At 46.0% G+C, this 16,640-nt stretch overlaps 1 protein-coding gene across 1 annotated transcript in view; it reads right to left on the reverse strand.

Moving 5' to 3' along the window:
• Ptpn11 (protein tyrosine phosphatase non-receptor type 11) overlaps nucleotides 1-16,640 on the reverse strand; it is a 72,942-nt gene that overhangs the window by 28,675 nt on the left and 27,627 nt on the right. The window contains exons 6-7 of the mRNA XM_010604560.2: nucleotides 15,228-15,344; nucleotides 13,570-13,683 (exon numbers count right to left, since the gene is read on the reverse strand). Coding sequence (XP_010602862.1) covers nucleotides 13,570-13,683; nucleotides 15,228-15,344 — 231 coding nt within the window. The remainder of the gene's footprint in view (nucleotides 1-13,569; nucleotides 13,684-15,227; nucleotides 15,345-16,640) is intronic.

Here is a 16,640-nt window from a genome sequence, read left to right on the forward strand (position 1 = left end):
TGCTGAATGTCTATAATTTTGCTCAGATGACTGCAGAACCTGGAAAAGCTGTTGCTGCTATCGATGCATAACATACTATTATTAGTCTATATATATATGTATATATATACGAATATATATATGTATACATATATATATAAATATACACACACACACACACACACACACACACATATAAATTGAATTTTGGGAAACTTTAACGGTGCCGCCAACTTCGGAAAAAGTCATCCCAATTTACTGTGTTGACTTGGCATTGTACAGAAATGGACAACCATATTGGTCTAGAAATGTTAATTTATTTTTTTTTCCATGTGTGCAGGGGTAACACATCGTACTAAATATGTAAGGTCATATCTACATGGGTTTGATTACAGAAACTAATAAAGTATTCTCTAAATAATGAAAAAAAGAATAAGATAAGACTATAAGAGCGAGAAGCAATTTAAATATGTTCAGGGACCATTTTCATCTCCAGAATTAAGGATTATTTTGATGTTACATCATTGCCTTTTCTCTTTTACTTTCCTTTTTAGTTTTATTTTAGGATTCCCTATTTTTAATGTTCATACAGAGATTTCTTTAACTGAAATACCGAATAGTTTCTTTGGTGTGAAAAACTATAATAGTACACAGGATCCTAATGAGACAATTAATAATGTGAAATAGGAAGTAAAGGGCTAAAGGTGTAAGGAAAGTGGGAAGGGTGGGGGAAAGGTAATAAGGGAGAGGAAAAAAATATGAGAAACTGAAAAAATGGAAATAAAGTGTTTGTAAATGGGGAGGGGAAGAGGGGGTGAAGGGAGGGCAGGGACAAGGGGAAAAATGAGAATCAAGACCTATTATGTAAAGGTACAGAATCCCAATGATGAATGTAATTGTATTGTATACCTAGATTGTACCAATAAACTCAATAAAAAGAAAAAAAAAAAAGAATCAACCAAGCAGGCCGGGGATTTAGCTCAGTAGTTCTGCCGCCTGTCTTGCAAGCGCAAAGACCTGAGTTTGATCCCCAGTACCCCCCCACAAAAATCAACCACGCTGATGAGGGGAAATGGCATCGGGGTGTGGAAATAATGAGCAGCTCGACTGAAAACAACTCTGAACATTCTGGCCCTCGTGAAACTTCATTTATGGAGGGCACACAGCCATAGCATCTCTAAAATGGGTCACTTTGATTCCTGGTCAATCACCTTATACTTGTTCTCTCCAAGACTGAGTCCGAGGAACCACTGCATGTTAAACCAGTGCATGTGATCTGCAGGCTGGCAAAAGCATCGCCAGGAAGATGTGCAGAGACGGGTGGGCTGGCACAGAGGTCACCCCCATGATCCTAGTTATGCAGGAGGCTGAGGCAGAAGGATCTCAAGTTCAAGGCTGGCCTGGGACTATGTAAAAATCCTGTCTCCAAGTAGAAAGGGCTGGAGGTATAGCTTGGTGGCAGAGTACTTGCCTAGCATGCATACAGCCCTGGGTTCAGTCACCTGTACCACACACACAGTCCTATTAGCTACTAGTCCTATTAGTCAACTGATCGCTGTCAAGCATAGTAAGTTGGCTTCACGTGTTACAGAACATTAGAAGGTTCTCCTCCTGTTCACCTGCACCCCTGTACCTGTTAACCATCTGCTAGACATCCCCCTCCTTTCCCACAGTCTTCCCAGGCTTGGTAATCAAAATTCTACTTTCCACTCCTTTGAGATCAACTTTGGCCTCCACACAAAGTGAGAACACTCAGCTCTGTCTTCACAAATTCTCACTGGAGCTCATGACCAGTTCACCTCGTCAGGAACCAGCACAGCAGCCAGCACATAGTGGGCAGTGTTTGCGGAATGAGCAAACGAAGAAAGGGAGAAAGGGACAGGGAGCAAGGGAGAAGGCACACAGGACAAACCCCAGACCGTCCGGCCACACTTGGGATCCCCATCAAAAAGCAGAGCTGCATTTCCTGGGCTCAGTGATTTCACAAGCACCTCCAAGATGCTTTGCCATCTCTGCACACCGCAATTACATCACTTGTTTTCTTAAACTGACCTCCTTTTCATCTCCATAAGCCTGACTGTTAAAGGAAACATCACAGAACCTGCATACACGAAAGCAGGTGGCCAGTTTGCTCTCAGATTCCCCAGACGCAAGGGCGAGCCTGAGGCTTCGAGAAAAAGACAGTCTTAGCTACTACAACGGATGCTACCAAGAGTCCCCTCACACACCCTCAGAGGATGAAATTCAGAGTTCCAGGCCAGGGAAGTCCTCCTCGCTCCCCACAGCACTGGGGCTGGGCCATCCATCAGCTCTGCCAGGGGCTCCCTCATCCTGCACGAAGCTCCCAAACGTCTCTTCCAGATGGACTTGGGGTTTGAACGCTTTGCAGTCGAGACGGGGTGAGGCCCTAGAGATTCCTCCGGCAGGCAGGCCTGGCACCCCCACATCCCAGGCACAGCTGGGTGCCGACTGCCAGCGACTGGCAGCTGTCAGGGACTAATACTGGCTAATGGTGCATCTCTCCCACTCCTTCCTGAGCACCAACCGCCCATCCTCACCAGCGCCTGGGGCACGAGCTGCCCAAACACATTTTGTTCCCACAGCAGAAGGCATGTGTCCATCTGAGTGACACTGAAAATCAAAAGCGCTCAGAAGCTGTGCCATCCATGCTCTGCCCGGAGAGACTGCCCAGCTCACCTGAGATGGACAGCTACCTCCCCGCACCAGGCCCTCAGCATATGCCCAAAGGACACCTCCTGCCCAGGTTTATTTTCACAACCTCCTCCTCACCAGCAGATCCCGGGAGCACAAAAACCTGTCACTCAGTCTCCATCCCTGTCCCCCTGGGCCCTGGTAGAGACACTAATGATGTGGCTTGGGAGCAAAAAGAAGATGTGAAGCTGGGACTCAGGCTGAGAGATACCTCACTTCCCCAAGAAACACAACAAAGCATTTGCACCAAATCATGGAACCACAAAATGACCCGCCACTGATTATGGTTGCCTGCCTGCACCAGCCCAGAGCTGGAAGCAGAGACCACATCAAATCACTCTGCCAAAACCTTGACCCTAGCACTCCTTGTGGTGGGCAGCAGCACTGCAAGTGTGGAAGGGAACCACCCCAAGTGTCCACGTCCATTGGCAGTGTGCTCCCTCGCTGAACCCTGCCAACCTAATGCCAAGAGCAGCGGGTCCCACCACTGACAAGAAAATAGAACTACAAGTTTCCAAAGCCCTTCAATCACAAAGCACCAACCTGGCGTCTATGGGACCATGAGGATGCTCCAAAGGCCCACACTGCTCTATGCAACAGGGCCAAACCCCTCGGGCGGGGGTGGGCCGCTGGACTGGAGGTGTGGATCAAGCACACGAGGCCCTGAGTACTGTCCCCAGTACCACAAAAAGAGATAAATAAAGTAAGGCTAAAGCAATGAAGGTCAGATCAAGCCGCTGGATTACTCTGTGTGTTGGGGTGGAGGTAATTTGGGAATGAATCCAGGGCCTTTCACTGAGTTCCATCCCCAGCCTTTTCTTTTTTAGACAGGGTCTCACTAAGTTGCCCAGGCTGAGCCCAAACTCGCAGTCTTCCTGATTCAGCTTCCCAGAGTGCTGGGATCACAGGCGTGCACCACCATACCCAGCTGGGTTATGAACAACACAGTGATGCAGGTCTGTAATCCCAGCAATTTGGGAGATCACAGGTCAAGCCATGCCCAAACAACTTAGTGAGACCTTGTCTCAAAACAAAACTTTTTAAAAAGGACTGGAGATGTAGCTCAACAGCAGAGTGCTTGTGCAGCATATGCAAGGACCTGGGTTCAATCCCCAGTAGCTGGGAAGAAAAGCCACAGGATACATACACTGCACAAGGAGGAGGGATGGAGAGGGAGGAAACAAGATTTAACAAAAAGCTGGGGCTGAGCTTGGTGGCACACACCTGTAATCCCAGCACTTGGGAGGCTGAGGCAGGAAGATCTCCACAAGTTCAAGGTCTGCCTAAAATAGATAGCGAGACCCTGTCTCCGAAAATAGCTAGAAAATGTTAAGGCTGGGTGTTAGGAGAACGTTTGTTGTACTGTTTTCTCTATTGAGTCTATTTGAAATTTTCATAACAAAAGAAAACTTTTATAAACAAATTAATAATAAATAAAAACATAGAACCTCCTGCAAATACCTTATGTCCAGTGATGACTGTGGCTCTAGAAGGAAAGTCACTGCGATAATCTGTCAGACATAGTCTCTGCTTTTGATGCCACAGACAACTACAAATACAGCAGTAACCACCCAGGCCGGCTCCAAAAGCCAGCTTTCCACTGGGCCGAATATGCTTCTCCCAGCCAAACGGCTCTGTAACTTCTCACCTAGCCTCTTCATCAAGAGCTCTACCGTGTCCATAGCACTTTATAAGGCCACACTGCAAGGCCTGTTACCATCCCTATGTGATGATTCAGTGGCAGTTCCTCTTGGAAGAGTCCATGGCATCCACCAGGAATGACAGGGACCTGGGGAAAAATCACCAGCAAAGGCCCTGACCATCCAACAAGCACTAAGGAGGCATCATGAGGGTTAAAACTGACCCAAGATGCAGTCCCTTTCAGGGCCTTTCATAAGCTAACGAGCTTCCTTTCCCCTAAGCAGGTGCAGCAGAGTCCCTGGAGAACACGTCCTACTACATGGAACAGCAGCAAAGAATACAAGTGTGGCTCAGGGGTAGAGCATGTACCTAGCATGTGCACCCTGCATTCTATCCAGCACTGCAATGGAAAAAAGGTCCAACTAGAGTAAGACCCCGACTCAAAAATAAAATCAGCCAGGGCATGGTGGCACATGTCTGTAATCCCAGCACTCGGGAGGCTGAGGCAGGAGGATCACCCAGAGTTCAAAGCCAGCATAGGCTACACAGCAAGTTCAAGGATAGTCTAAACTACACAGAGAGATCCTTTATTTAAAAAAAAAAAAGAGGACAAGGCATGGTGGTGCACGCCTGTAATCCCAGCACTCAGGAGGCTGAGGCAGGAGGATCACTGTGAGTTTGAGACCAGCCCGGGCTACATAGTGAGCTCCAGGTCAGTCTAAACTACATAGTGAGACTCTTGTCTCAAAAAAAAAAGGGGGAGGGTGGGGATTTAGCTCAGTGGCACTATGCCTGCCTTGAAAGTGCAAGGTCCTGAGTTCAATCCTTGGTACAAACAAACTTGTAGCTGGTCACAGTGGTACATGCCTGTAGTCCCAACACTCGAGGAGGCTGAGGAACAAAAGTTCAAGCCTAGCCTGAGTAACTTAGTGAGACCTTATCTCCAAAAAATAAAAATGGGCTGGGAATATGGAAGGGGAGGGCAGGGGATGATGAATGAATAAATGGACAAATGGGGGAAGGACACTGTGTCCTCCCAGAGCATCACTTCATTTCATGGGAAGAAGCTGCAGTCAAGGCTGCAGAAGGAAGGAGCTAGAAGAGACCAAGGCTGCAGCCCTGGACCACTCAAACAGGGCAAGGATGAGACTGTCTGAAGGCAAAGAGGAAAGGCCACAGAGATACGGCCGCAGCAAATAAAAACAACCCTAAAGAGAAAAGCAGAGCTGGGAGGGGTGGGAGGGGTGGGAGGGGGCGAAAAAAAGATGTACTGCAAGGCAAACAAAGCAATCTCTCCAGAATGGACCCTTTAACTTGCATATTAAACCTCTAGCCACTGAAATGCTCTGTCCCCAAGAAGGCAGCAGTTCTCCTCTTAACCAACTGGAAGAGGGAAGATTCTGGTGTTCCAGAGCCTTGAGAAGCAGAGGGCTGGAGCCTGGCTGGGGACCGTTTTCCGTGGTGTGGCTTAGTCACCAAGGGGGAGATTTCTGCTAGAGATCAGCGAGAATTATTATTCTGGACGCAGCTCTGGGCGCTGTTAAAGCCTTGTTTCCATAAAACCTAACTATCTCGCAGCAGAATTTACAGCTCCCTTGAGCAGGATGTAATCTCTTTAAAGAAATCAAACTAGACTGCTGGGTGAAGGCCCTCTGGCTCCTCCTACAGCAAGCGGCAATGCAGGCAGAATCTGGGACACCAGTGTGGCCTCTAGCAAAGGCCTGCAGTGCTTTCAGGAAGGGCTCAGCCACTTTAGAATGAGCCTCGCAGGCAACACGGCAACACAGGAGGAGGCTGGGCTGCCAGAGCGAGAGAAATAACTGCAGGGATTGAGTTTAAGGAACCAGAGAAAAATAATCCCAGGGAATAAGGTTACAAGGCTTTCATTGGTTGGGTGTTTTTGTTATTGTTGTTTAGATGGTGTGTTGTTTTTCTTTTTTTAATCAGAAACAGGAAGTTCAAAACTAAAATGTTTCTGAAATCCAGCGCTGTGAACCTGAGTCAGTGCTTCTTGGCCTTGTGTATAGAGGAACCTCAAAGACCTTAATGCGCAAACCTCACACCGGCTCCACATGAAAACAAGCTGTGTAACCTAAAGTAGAACATCTCCAAGTGGGGTCCAATCTCCAAGCGGGTTCCAGAGCCCCATCCAGACTTCGTGAGCATCAAAAGCTGCTCACCACTGTATGCACCAAAGGGTCTGAATGCAACACAACCTCTCAGCCTAAAACAGCTCAGCTCCAACCCGCCCACGAATACTTTTTGGATGCAACCAAATGCAGGCTCCCCAGTGAATTCTGGGATGACGGTGAGCCAAAGCTGTCCGCGTGGGGCTTGATGGACTGGGGTATTTTCCAGGATGACTTGTACATGGTGGACACACAAAGGCAGGATCACTTGAGCTAGGTGGCACACACCTATAATCCCAGCCCTCCGGGAGGTTGACGCAGGAGGATTGCAAGTTTGAGCCCAGACCAGGCAACCTACCAACAATCTCAAAATCAAAAAAAATTAAAAAGGGCTGGGGATGTAGCTTAGTGTGAAGGTCCTGGATTCGATCTCCACTACCACCCAAAAAGAAAAGAGCAGGATCAAAACACACCTCAACATGTGTACCCTACCAGTTTCTCCCAAGCAGAACCTCTCTCTGTCCAACAGACCTACTAACGTTCTCTGGATCCCCAGACTCACGGTGCATTAAAGCCAATAACCACACAAATTATTCCAAATCATCCAAGTGTGGTAAGCAGCAGGACCAAGGAAGGACTCGTCGCCAAGTGCACAGAGAACAGGAAACACCAAGCCAAGAACAGGCAGGACACAAGGACGCTTCCCCGAGAAGACATCCTAGATGGTGGGAGCAGAGTGAAGCGACGGAATGGCAGCTGGGAAAGGAAAGACAGCGGAAGGAAGAGCATCCTCACCCAGGCCCTCCTGGAGCACGGTGGAATCACCTCGGGACCATACTCCGGCGGGATGTGAAGAGGTGGAGCGCTCTCAACCCGATGACAGCCTCGAACCTGCTCTTTCCAGGCTTCTCCTTCGAGGTGGACAGAAGCTGCGTCCACCAACTGCTCAAGCCAACAGCGCTCCCCTTGGCGGGGCCTCGGCTGTCACACCACACGGTCCTGACTCTCCCTTCAAACACTGCCATTCGGCCTTCAAAGCAGCTCCACAACCCAGCCACCTCCTCCACTCCTTGCGCTGCTGTCCTGGCCTCCTCGCCTCCCTCTGCCTCGCCCTTGCAGACCGCCCTCCACAGCCGCCAGCACAATCACATGCCACTCCATGCTCCAAACTCCACATTTTTCCACCCTTCCCCTCATAAAAGCCAAGGGCCTTCCGCAGGCCCACAATGCCTTGCATAAGCTGACTCCTCCACCACCACCCTGCTCCCGTTTCCCTCAGCCCACTGCGGTGCCCGTCTGACTGGGACGCACACCTACCTCAGAGCCCTTACACTTGATACTAGCGCCTTTTGCCTGCAATGTCCTTCCTAGGTCCCTGCTCAATCCACCTTGTCAGAGTTATGTGAAACAGCAACGCCCCTCAACACACCATCGCACTCTACTGGACTGTCTCCATAACGCTTATCCTCAGCTTGCTGAACAGTTAGCTGCCGTTTCTTTATTCACTGTCTCTCCCAAATGACTATCAGGCCCATATGGAGAAAGAATGATTCGTTCTCCAGAACCTAGAAAAGTCTGTGTTCAGCAACTACTTGCTAAATGAAGGAAAGAATAAATCACTGCCACTCTTGTATCTACAGTCCCTGGGAGATCTTTTTGGTGTCTGCCAGTTTGCTACAAACCTGATCTCTGAAACTATTTTCCCCGAGCAGGGTCGTCTGAGTTTATGTGACCATGTCCTTGGCACCACTCTGTGCCATCCATAGACAGATGGCATCTGGGGCAGAGAATCTCTGAAACTTTGGTACAAAGACGAAAAGTTGCTAGTTTCAAGACCTAAAAAAGACATGGAGTAAGGTTGGTTAGTCTGGCAAGAAGCAGAAGGGCCTGCCGAGGGAAAAGAATGAAGCAGGTGGACAGCGAGCAGCGAGGGGGAGGAATGGGGTGGCTGGAAACAGTGCGGCCCAGTGACCACCAGCAGCAACACTGCCACCTGCAACCGGCTCCTGCAGTCCCCGAGGTCAGGTGCCAGCGCCGGGGCTCAGCCCACAGGGCGCCCTTGCAGATGGGGCCCAGAGGATGCAAAAGGGAAAAGAAAGCACCGAGTGCAAATACCAGGAGAACACAGCCACATCTTAATGCATGGCGCTGATTCAAGCCTCAAATGGCACACACACTACAGGCACAGAATTACAAACTGTCACCTGCCTTCTTGGTGATTCACTGTCAGACTCAACTGAATCGAATTTGGTTTCAACCAATCTGATATCTACCTCTTTTTTTTGTTTTTTTGGGTTTTTTTGGGGGGGCAGTACTGGGGGTTAAAGCTAAGGAACCCGGATCAACGCCCCCTGCTTTTTTTACAAATTTTATTTTAAGGGGTATGGGGGAAAAATAAGAACCAAGGCATATCATGTAAAGGTACAAGACCCCAATGATGAATATGACTATTGTATTGTTCTCTTTAATTGTACCAATAAACTTAATGGGGAAAAAATAAATTAAAAAAATAACATGGGGCCGGGGATTTAGCTCAGTGGTACTGCCACCTGCCTCATAAGTGCAAGGTCCTGAGTTCGATCCTGATACCCAAAAAAAACACAACAATAAAAATAAAATTTTATTTAGAGACAGGGTCTTGCTAGGTATATTCCAGGCTGGCCTCCAACTCATGACCCTCCTACCTCAGCTTCCCAAACAGCTGGGATTACAAGCGTGAACCTGGCTCATTAGTCACCTTTTTACGTTCATAAGCAGAGATATGCAAGAAATACAAGATGATTACATGAATACCAGGCAAGCACCGAGAAAATTTAGACCTGGATTCACAAAGTCTTCTTTCTTTTTTTGGTACCAGGGATAGAACTCAGTACCTTGCACTTGCAAGGCAGGCAGCGGAAGCACTGAGCTAAATCCCCGACCCCAGAAAGTTTTGATCATACAATATATCCTAGAAAAAAATCATCGGCCTAAACTCATTTCTGCAGCAAAAGAGAAAATAACCAAAGAGCTGCACAAAGGGCTTCAGATTTTAAGATGTGTCCAAAGCAAAAGTAATTTTTAAATGCCCTCTCAGAAAGTATACCTCAAATGAATAGTTTAACCTAAAACCAGGAGCTGGATACAGAGACAAAACAAACAAATAAACAAACAAACAACAAAAAAGGTTGCCAGAATTAAAGTAAAAGCAACAAGGACTGGGGATTTAGCTCAGTGGTGCCGTTGCCTGCCTCACAAATGAAAGGTCCTGAGTTTGTTTTTTTTGTTTTTGTTTTTGAGACAGGGTCTCACTATGTAGTTGAGACTGACCTGGAACTCACTGTGTAGCCCAGGCTGGTCTCAAACTCACAGTGATCCTCCTGCCTCAGCCTCCCGAGTGCTAGGATTACAGGCGTGCACCACCACACCTGGCTCATCAAGGTCCTGAGTTTGATCCTGGTACCAAAAAAGAAAAAAATACATCAAGTACCAACATGAAAATTTAGTTTGGATTTGCTCTAAAAACCATCAGAGCATGCTGTGAGAAAGGTGTGATCCCAAATGTATCACCTTTGCAGAAACAATCATTAACAATCACCAAGGCACAATCACTAAAATAATAAGGCCTTCCTTATTCTTTGGATCAAATTTGGTTCCAAGGGGTTTAAATTACAACAAAGTATCTGCTTCCAAGTGTCTGATTTTTTTCTAAGATGGTTTGTTATGTTTTAAGCCTTATTCTCCTGGCTCCTGCCTTAAAGGGGCCATATTTTAAAACTGACTGAACTGGAGAAACAGATACGGTAGAGCTTTAGAAAGCTCTTCAGATACACTTTCCGCAGCCACGAAACCTTAATGCCCTGATTTAGTGTGAGACAATTTTACTATGGCAGTGTGACCTCTACAGAGAGCGTGTTTTCCATTTCCCCCAGGCCAACTCAATTCTTCTCCTTTTTAGTTGTTAATGGTGTAGGGCAGGTGGACTGAGCATATGTCACAGATTAAAACCATCAGGTCAGCATCTACAATTGCCATCTTTTTCCACATCTTAACTCACCAACTGGATCATGAAAAACCCCACTGCCTACCAGGGTTGACACACACCTGCAGTCCCAGCACTCAGGAGGCTGAGGCAGGAGGAGTACTGTGAGTTTGAGGCCAGCCTGGACTACAGATCTAGACCCTATTTCAAAAAAAAACACTACCACAAGCTCCTTGGGAAGTTCTGAAATGGCTTTCCTAAGCACTATTCTCAAACCTGGTGTTAAAAAATCCATCACTGTACCAGGCAGCAGGTAATTTTTTATTTCTCTAAATGTTGTTTTTAGTTTTTAAAAATGCTATTAATTTTGGGCCAAAAACAGCGACCCCACACCTGAAATCCCAGCTACTCAGGAGGCTGAGGCAGTAGTATCAAAAGTTCAAGACCAGCCTGGGCAACTTAGTAAGACCGTGTCTCAAAAAAGGAGGGTGGGAACCTGACACTATAGTTCAGCCCCCTTTTTTTGAGACAGGCATCAAACTCAGGACTTTACGCTTGCAAGGCAGGCGGAGGAACCACTGAGCTAAATCCCCAGCCCTGAGACAGGGTTTTTCTATGTTGTCCATGTTGGCCTCAGACTCCAAGCTCAAACAATCCTCCTGAGTAGTTTGGACTACAGGTGTGCACCATAATGTCTAGCTCAGGTATGATTTAGCTGTTTTTTGTTGGCAGTACTCGGGTAGAGCCCAGAGTGTTGTACATACTAGGCAAGTGCTGTACTTCTGAGCTATATCACCAGCCCTTCTGTTTTGAGGGTTTTGTTTTCGTTTTTTTTTGAGACAGGGTCTCGCTGTGCAGTTCAGGCTGGCTTTGAACTCACTATGTAGCCCAGGCTAGCCTCGAACTCAAGGTGATCCTCCTGCCTCAGCCTCCCAAACACTGGGATTACAGGCGTGCATCACCATGCTCCCTGCTCCTTTTTTTTTTTTTGCGGTAGTACTGGGGATCGAACTCGGGTCCTTGCACTTGCAAGGCAGGCTCTGGAACCACTGAGCTAAATCCCCAGCGCCCTGCTCCTATTTTTAAAAGGAAGTATAAAATTAAAATAGGTTTATGAAGAATGTAATCATTATGCACTGCAAATATATACTGATAAAATGTAAAAATACATAAATATAAATAGGTCTGGGTACAGTGGCACATGCATGTAATCCCAACACGGTGGCAGGCTGAAGCAGGAGGATCACAAGTTTGAGCTCAGCCTGAGTAACTTAGTAACTTAGTGAGAACCTATCTCATTTTTTAAAGGCTAAGGATATAGCTCAGTGTAAAGGCTCAGGTTCACTCCCCCCTGGGGGGGGGCCTCAGTTACTAAATGGCTCCATATTCCTGTTAGCCAAAATTTTTAAAACAGTATTTTTCAGATGTTACATATGCCAACCAAACTCATGTATATAAAAAAAGAATGAGTAAAAGCCATCATTATTTTAACAAGGAATATTAAGAAATATTATTAAGAGTGGTCAGGGCCAGGGATTTAGCTCAGTGGTTCCGCTGACCTTCACCTGCCTTGCAAGCACAGTGTCCCAAGTTTGATCCCCAGTACCAAAAAAAAAAGTGGTCAGGCTGGGCATGGTAGTGAACACCTGTAATCCCAGCACTTGGGAAGCTGAGACAGGAGGATCACTGAGTTCAAGGACAGCCCAGGATACATACTGAGTTCACTGCCAGCCTGAACTACAAAGGGAGACCCTGTCTCAAAAAAAGAGTGGTCAGCAAGGCAGGCCTGTGGGAGCACAGCTATAATCTCAGCACTGGGAGGCTGAGGCCAGGAGAACTGACAAGTTCAAGGAGAGCCTGGGCTACACAGTTGAGTCCAAGGACTGAAGTACACAGTGAGACCCAATCTCAAAAAGTGAAAAAAAAAGTGGTTGACAAAAACAGGAAAGATGCATTCACAAGGTCATGCACTATAAACCTCTGCAATACATCTGGAAACTATCCAAGTGCTCATCCTAAATTGCATAAATGATGGTACAACTGTATAACGGAGCCCTGTGCAGTAACAAAAAGAAATGAAGGCCATCTCTGTGTGTCACAATGGAGTTGTCTGAGGTGTTGACAAAAAGCAAGGCCAGAAAAAGGTACATCAGCAACACCACTGTTTATCTCAGAAATTGTGAACATGTAATAAAGCCCAAATTTTTAAACTGTAACAAAAATATAGAAAGGAAAGGACAATGACAGGAGGCAAACTTCTTTAAAGATTTGTTTTTTGGGCTTAAAAATCAAACAGTATTTTACATAATTATAAATAAACCACAGCAGAAATACATTTCTAAAATTCAAATGTAAAATGCAACCAATAGGCTCAGATGAAGTCTAGTTAGTGAACGACCACATAGGGGGACCATTACAAACGAATGGGAGCGCAGAGTAGCAGTTTGACTACACATCACTGAAGGATTCAAAGAACTGGGAGGGCTGCAGGTGCAGATCGGCGGCAGAGCAAACGGTTAGTATGCATGATGCCCTGGGTCCCTTCCGCAACACTGAAAAAGTACAACAAAAACTGACTCGGGGGTATCAGTGCTTTTTCACTGTAGCTTTCTATCATCGCTCTCCCTCTCTCAACTAGAAAGAGGCTGCAGCACCGAAGGGTAAGTGACATGTAAGGGGTCTAACGGGACATGGATCGTCTATATCAGGGACTCTCCTACCCATGTAGGTGTCAGGAGAGGAGCGAGTCTGCCAAACTTCCCAAAGTTGTCCATCTGAACTCCCATATTAAAGCAAATGGGAGGTATTTCTCTTTGGCTCTTTCTAAAGACCCAGTGAATGCTGGGAAATCTTCCAGAAGAACTAGGTCTTTTCATTTTTCTGAGGTTTTGCCAGTGGTTCAAACCAAAACAGCCAAATGGAGCTGTTGGCTCGTCCTGCCAGTGCTCACTGCCAACTCCTTGCCTGGGAAGACAATGCTCTTCTATTTCAAAGAAGCCCCCTTGGCAGCTCGGCACACGTCAATCAATGGCTGAATTAAGAAAGGGTGTCAGGTCTTTCAGATCCAAGTCTAAACATAAGGCCAACGTCTCTGCCATTAAAAACAAATTTCATACCTCACATACAAACAATTTCTTCACAACCTACCTCAAATTCTTCCCAGAAGCCTTGTTTGACTTTATCTGTGGTCTCGGCTAATTTGCTCAATTCTCGAACCCGGCTTTCGATTTCAGCAGCATTGATACGAGTTGTGTTGAGGGGCTGCCCAAGTGCAGCAGGTGGTGGAAAAGGAAGAAAATGCTTTTTAGAACAGTATTAATGCAGAGGGGAAAAGACTTCTATGCTTACATTCACAAAGGCAAAGGCAGGAGATTCACAGGACACAGTGATTCAAAACAGAAGTTTTCAAACGCAGTTGCACTGTCTCCTCTGCTCTGCTGAGAAATACTATATATCTTTCTTCAATCTTCACACATACTTTCCTTGCTAATATAAATTCACTTGTTTTTCCTTATGAATAGAACACAATGTGATTTAGGAATGACACTGCCGTCGTCAAAAAGGTGCACTTTGAAATAACAACTCTAAAGTGAGTAAGTGTGCTGGGCTGGGGATTTAGCTCCGTGGTACTGCCACCTGCCTCGCAAGCACAAGGACCCGAGTTCGATCCCCGGTAGCAAAAGAAATAAAAGTAAGTATGAACAACTAAAGTAACTAACCAAAGGTGGATCCAAAGTGAAATTTTTCTTTTAAATCTCTATAAGGAGGGCCAGGGATTTAGCTCAGCAGCACAGCGCTCACCTGGCAAACACAAGGTCCTGAGTTTGATCCCTGGTACCAAAACAAACAAAAACTCTGTAAGGAGAGCCGGCTGCAATGGCGCACACCTGTAATCCCAGCACCTGGAAGGCTGAGGAGGAGGAAGGCTGCAAGTTTGAGGCCAGCATGAACTACATAGTGAGACCCTATCTCAAAAAAAAATAAAAACCAGTAAGGAGCCCGGGAGAATAGCTCAGCAGTAGAGCACATGTTTGGCAGTTCATTAGGCATGAGATCATTGGTTTGATCCCCAGCACCAATAGAAACAAAAATAAAAAACTAACTCTGCAAGGATTTTCACAGATACACATGGACCTGATACAACATCTGGAACTTGTTCCTAAATATCACAAGAGGAACACACACACCTATAATCCCAGCACTCAGGAGGCTGAGGCAGGAGGACAGGCACAAGTTCCAAGGCCAGCCTAAACTACAAAGTGAGATCCTGTCCCACCCCAAAAAAGCAAAAACAACCCATAAATATCACAGGAGGTAACAGTGAGTGAAGTAATAAAGATCTGAAGAGCTGACTCTAACTGAAGATGGGTGAGGGTACATGAAAACTGATGCTGCCGACTCCTGTTGTATACTACAGATCAGTCTTGATCCGCAGCCCACAGCACTACTGGGATGTGGGAGACACCCTAGTAGGTGGGGAAGTTAGGGAACTGTGGGCATACCCTTTCTGTGTCTCTTTGGTTTCTTGCCACTACACGGGGCACCGGCCCCTCTATGCTCTCCTGCCATAACGCACGGTGCCACCAGAGGCCCAAAAGCCACAGGGTCAACCATGGACTGAGGCCTCTGAAATCCAGAGCCAGAGTAAACCTCTTCCCTTATTCAGCTGATTCTCCCAGGTATCTTGTTGCAGTGATGAAAAGCTGACTGACACGCTGTGAATGTTTGGAAAATTCTTAGGATTTTATTTTTAATATTAGCATTTCTTAAACTTTGAGGAGCTTTTAGTTCACCAACGTGCTCACCTGCTTAAGTTGGAGTACTGTGCCCAATGTTTCTACCATAGGATTCTTCTTATAATGCTCCACTAGATCTGTCAAGGAATCAAACCGTTCTCCTCCACCAACGTCATATTTCAGTTCCTTCCAGGATAAAAAGATGATGGTTATTATCTGTACATTAATCACTGGTTGTCCCACATGGTTTTCATGGTCACTGCCACGTTATTCACAGAAATAATCTGTGTTCATGTAGAGAGGAAAAAATGAAAATGGGGGAGGGGTGCTCTGTATATAATGGAAGGGAATATAATATAATCACAACGTAATACCAGTTTAAAAAAGAGAATCGAGGGCCAGGGATTTCGCTCAGTGGTTCCAGCATCTGCCTGGCAAGCACAAGGACTTGAGTTTGATCCCCAGTACCAAAAAAAAAAAAAAAAAGAGAGAGAGAGAGAGAAAACGGAAATGCTAGCATTTGCAACCTGTGTGAGCCTGAAGGATATTATGTTAAGTGAAATAAACCAGGCACAGAAGGACAAATACTACATAAATTTACCCTTATGAGAAATTTGGAAAGAGAAAAATCAAACTCAAGGCAACGAAGCCTAATGGCAGTTTTCAGGGACTTCACAGTGGGAAAGAGGAGGAGATACACGTCAAAAGGTCCCGACTTCAAGCACGATGACTAAGGTCCTGAGACCTGATGTACCCTGTGATGACTATGTCAATAACAAATGTCTTCTACACTTAAAACTTGCTCAAAGTAAATCACAAGTGTTTTCACTTTTTAAAAACAGGTAAATCTGCATGGCTATATTAATCAGTCTAACTGTAAAAAACTAAATTTTTTTCCATTTGAAATTCAAAGCCTGGCTCTCTCCTAAAAATAGATCAAACAGCTGTAGTACACAGGAAAGGAAGCAACAGGGAGAGACTCAAAACAAAACAAAAAAGGGGTCTAGGAGTACAGAGCTTGTGCTCAGAAAGCACAATACCCTGTGTTGAACCCCAGCACCAAAAAAAGGGGGAATAAAATTAAATGAAACAGCACCGTATTTGCATATCACCTACACACCTCCTCCTGTATGTTTTAAATCTATCTAGATGACTTCTAATACCTAATATACGGAGGCCTGCATAACAGAATGTAAATGTTGTATGAAGAATTATCTTGCATTGTTTAGGGAACGATGATCCAAACAAGTCCTTATATATTCAGCACAGAAACAATCGGTTTTCCCAAATACTTCTAACTCCCAGCAGGAGAATTCAAAGATACAACACCACAGATACGAAGGGCCAAATGTACAGTGCCAGGCCAGACTGTGACAATCCTACGGATGAGCTGAGGCTGGCTCTGCAGAAATGGAGACCTGGAGGCCAACTCCAGCAGCCATGCCACAGAAGCAAAATAAACACTGCAGAGCAGAGGCAATA

This window comes from Fukomys damarensis, unplaced genomic scaffold, assembly GCF_012274545.1.
Source record: "Fukomys damarensis isolate Sample0158 unplaced genomic scaffold, DMR_v1.0_HiC HiC_scaffold_12, whole genome shotgun sequence".
Classification (NCBI taxonomy): domain Eukaryota; kingdom Metazoa; phylum Chordata; class Mammalia; order Rodentia; family Bathyergidae; genus Fukomys; species Fukomys damarensis.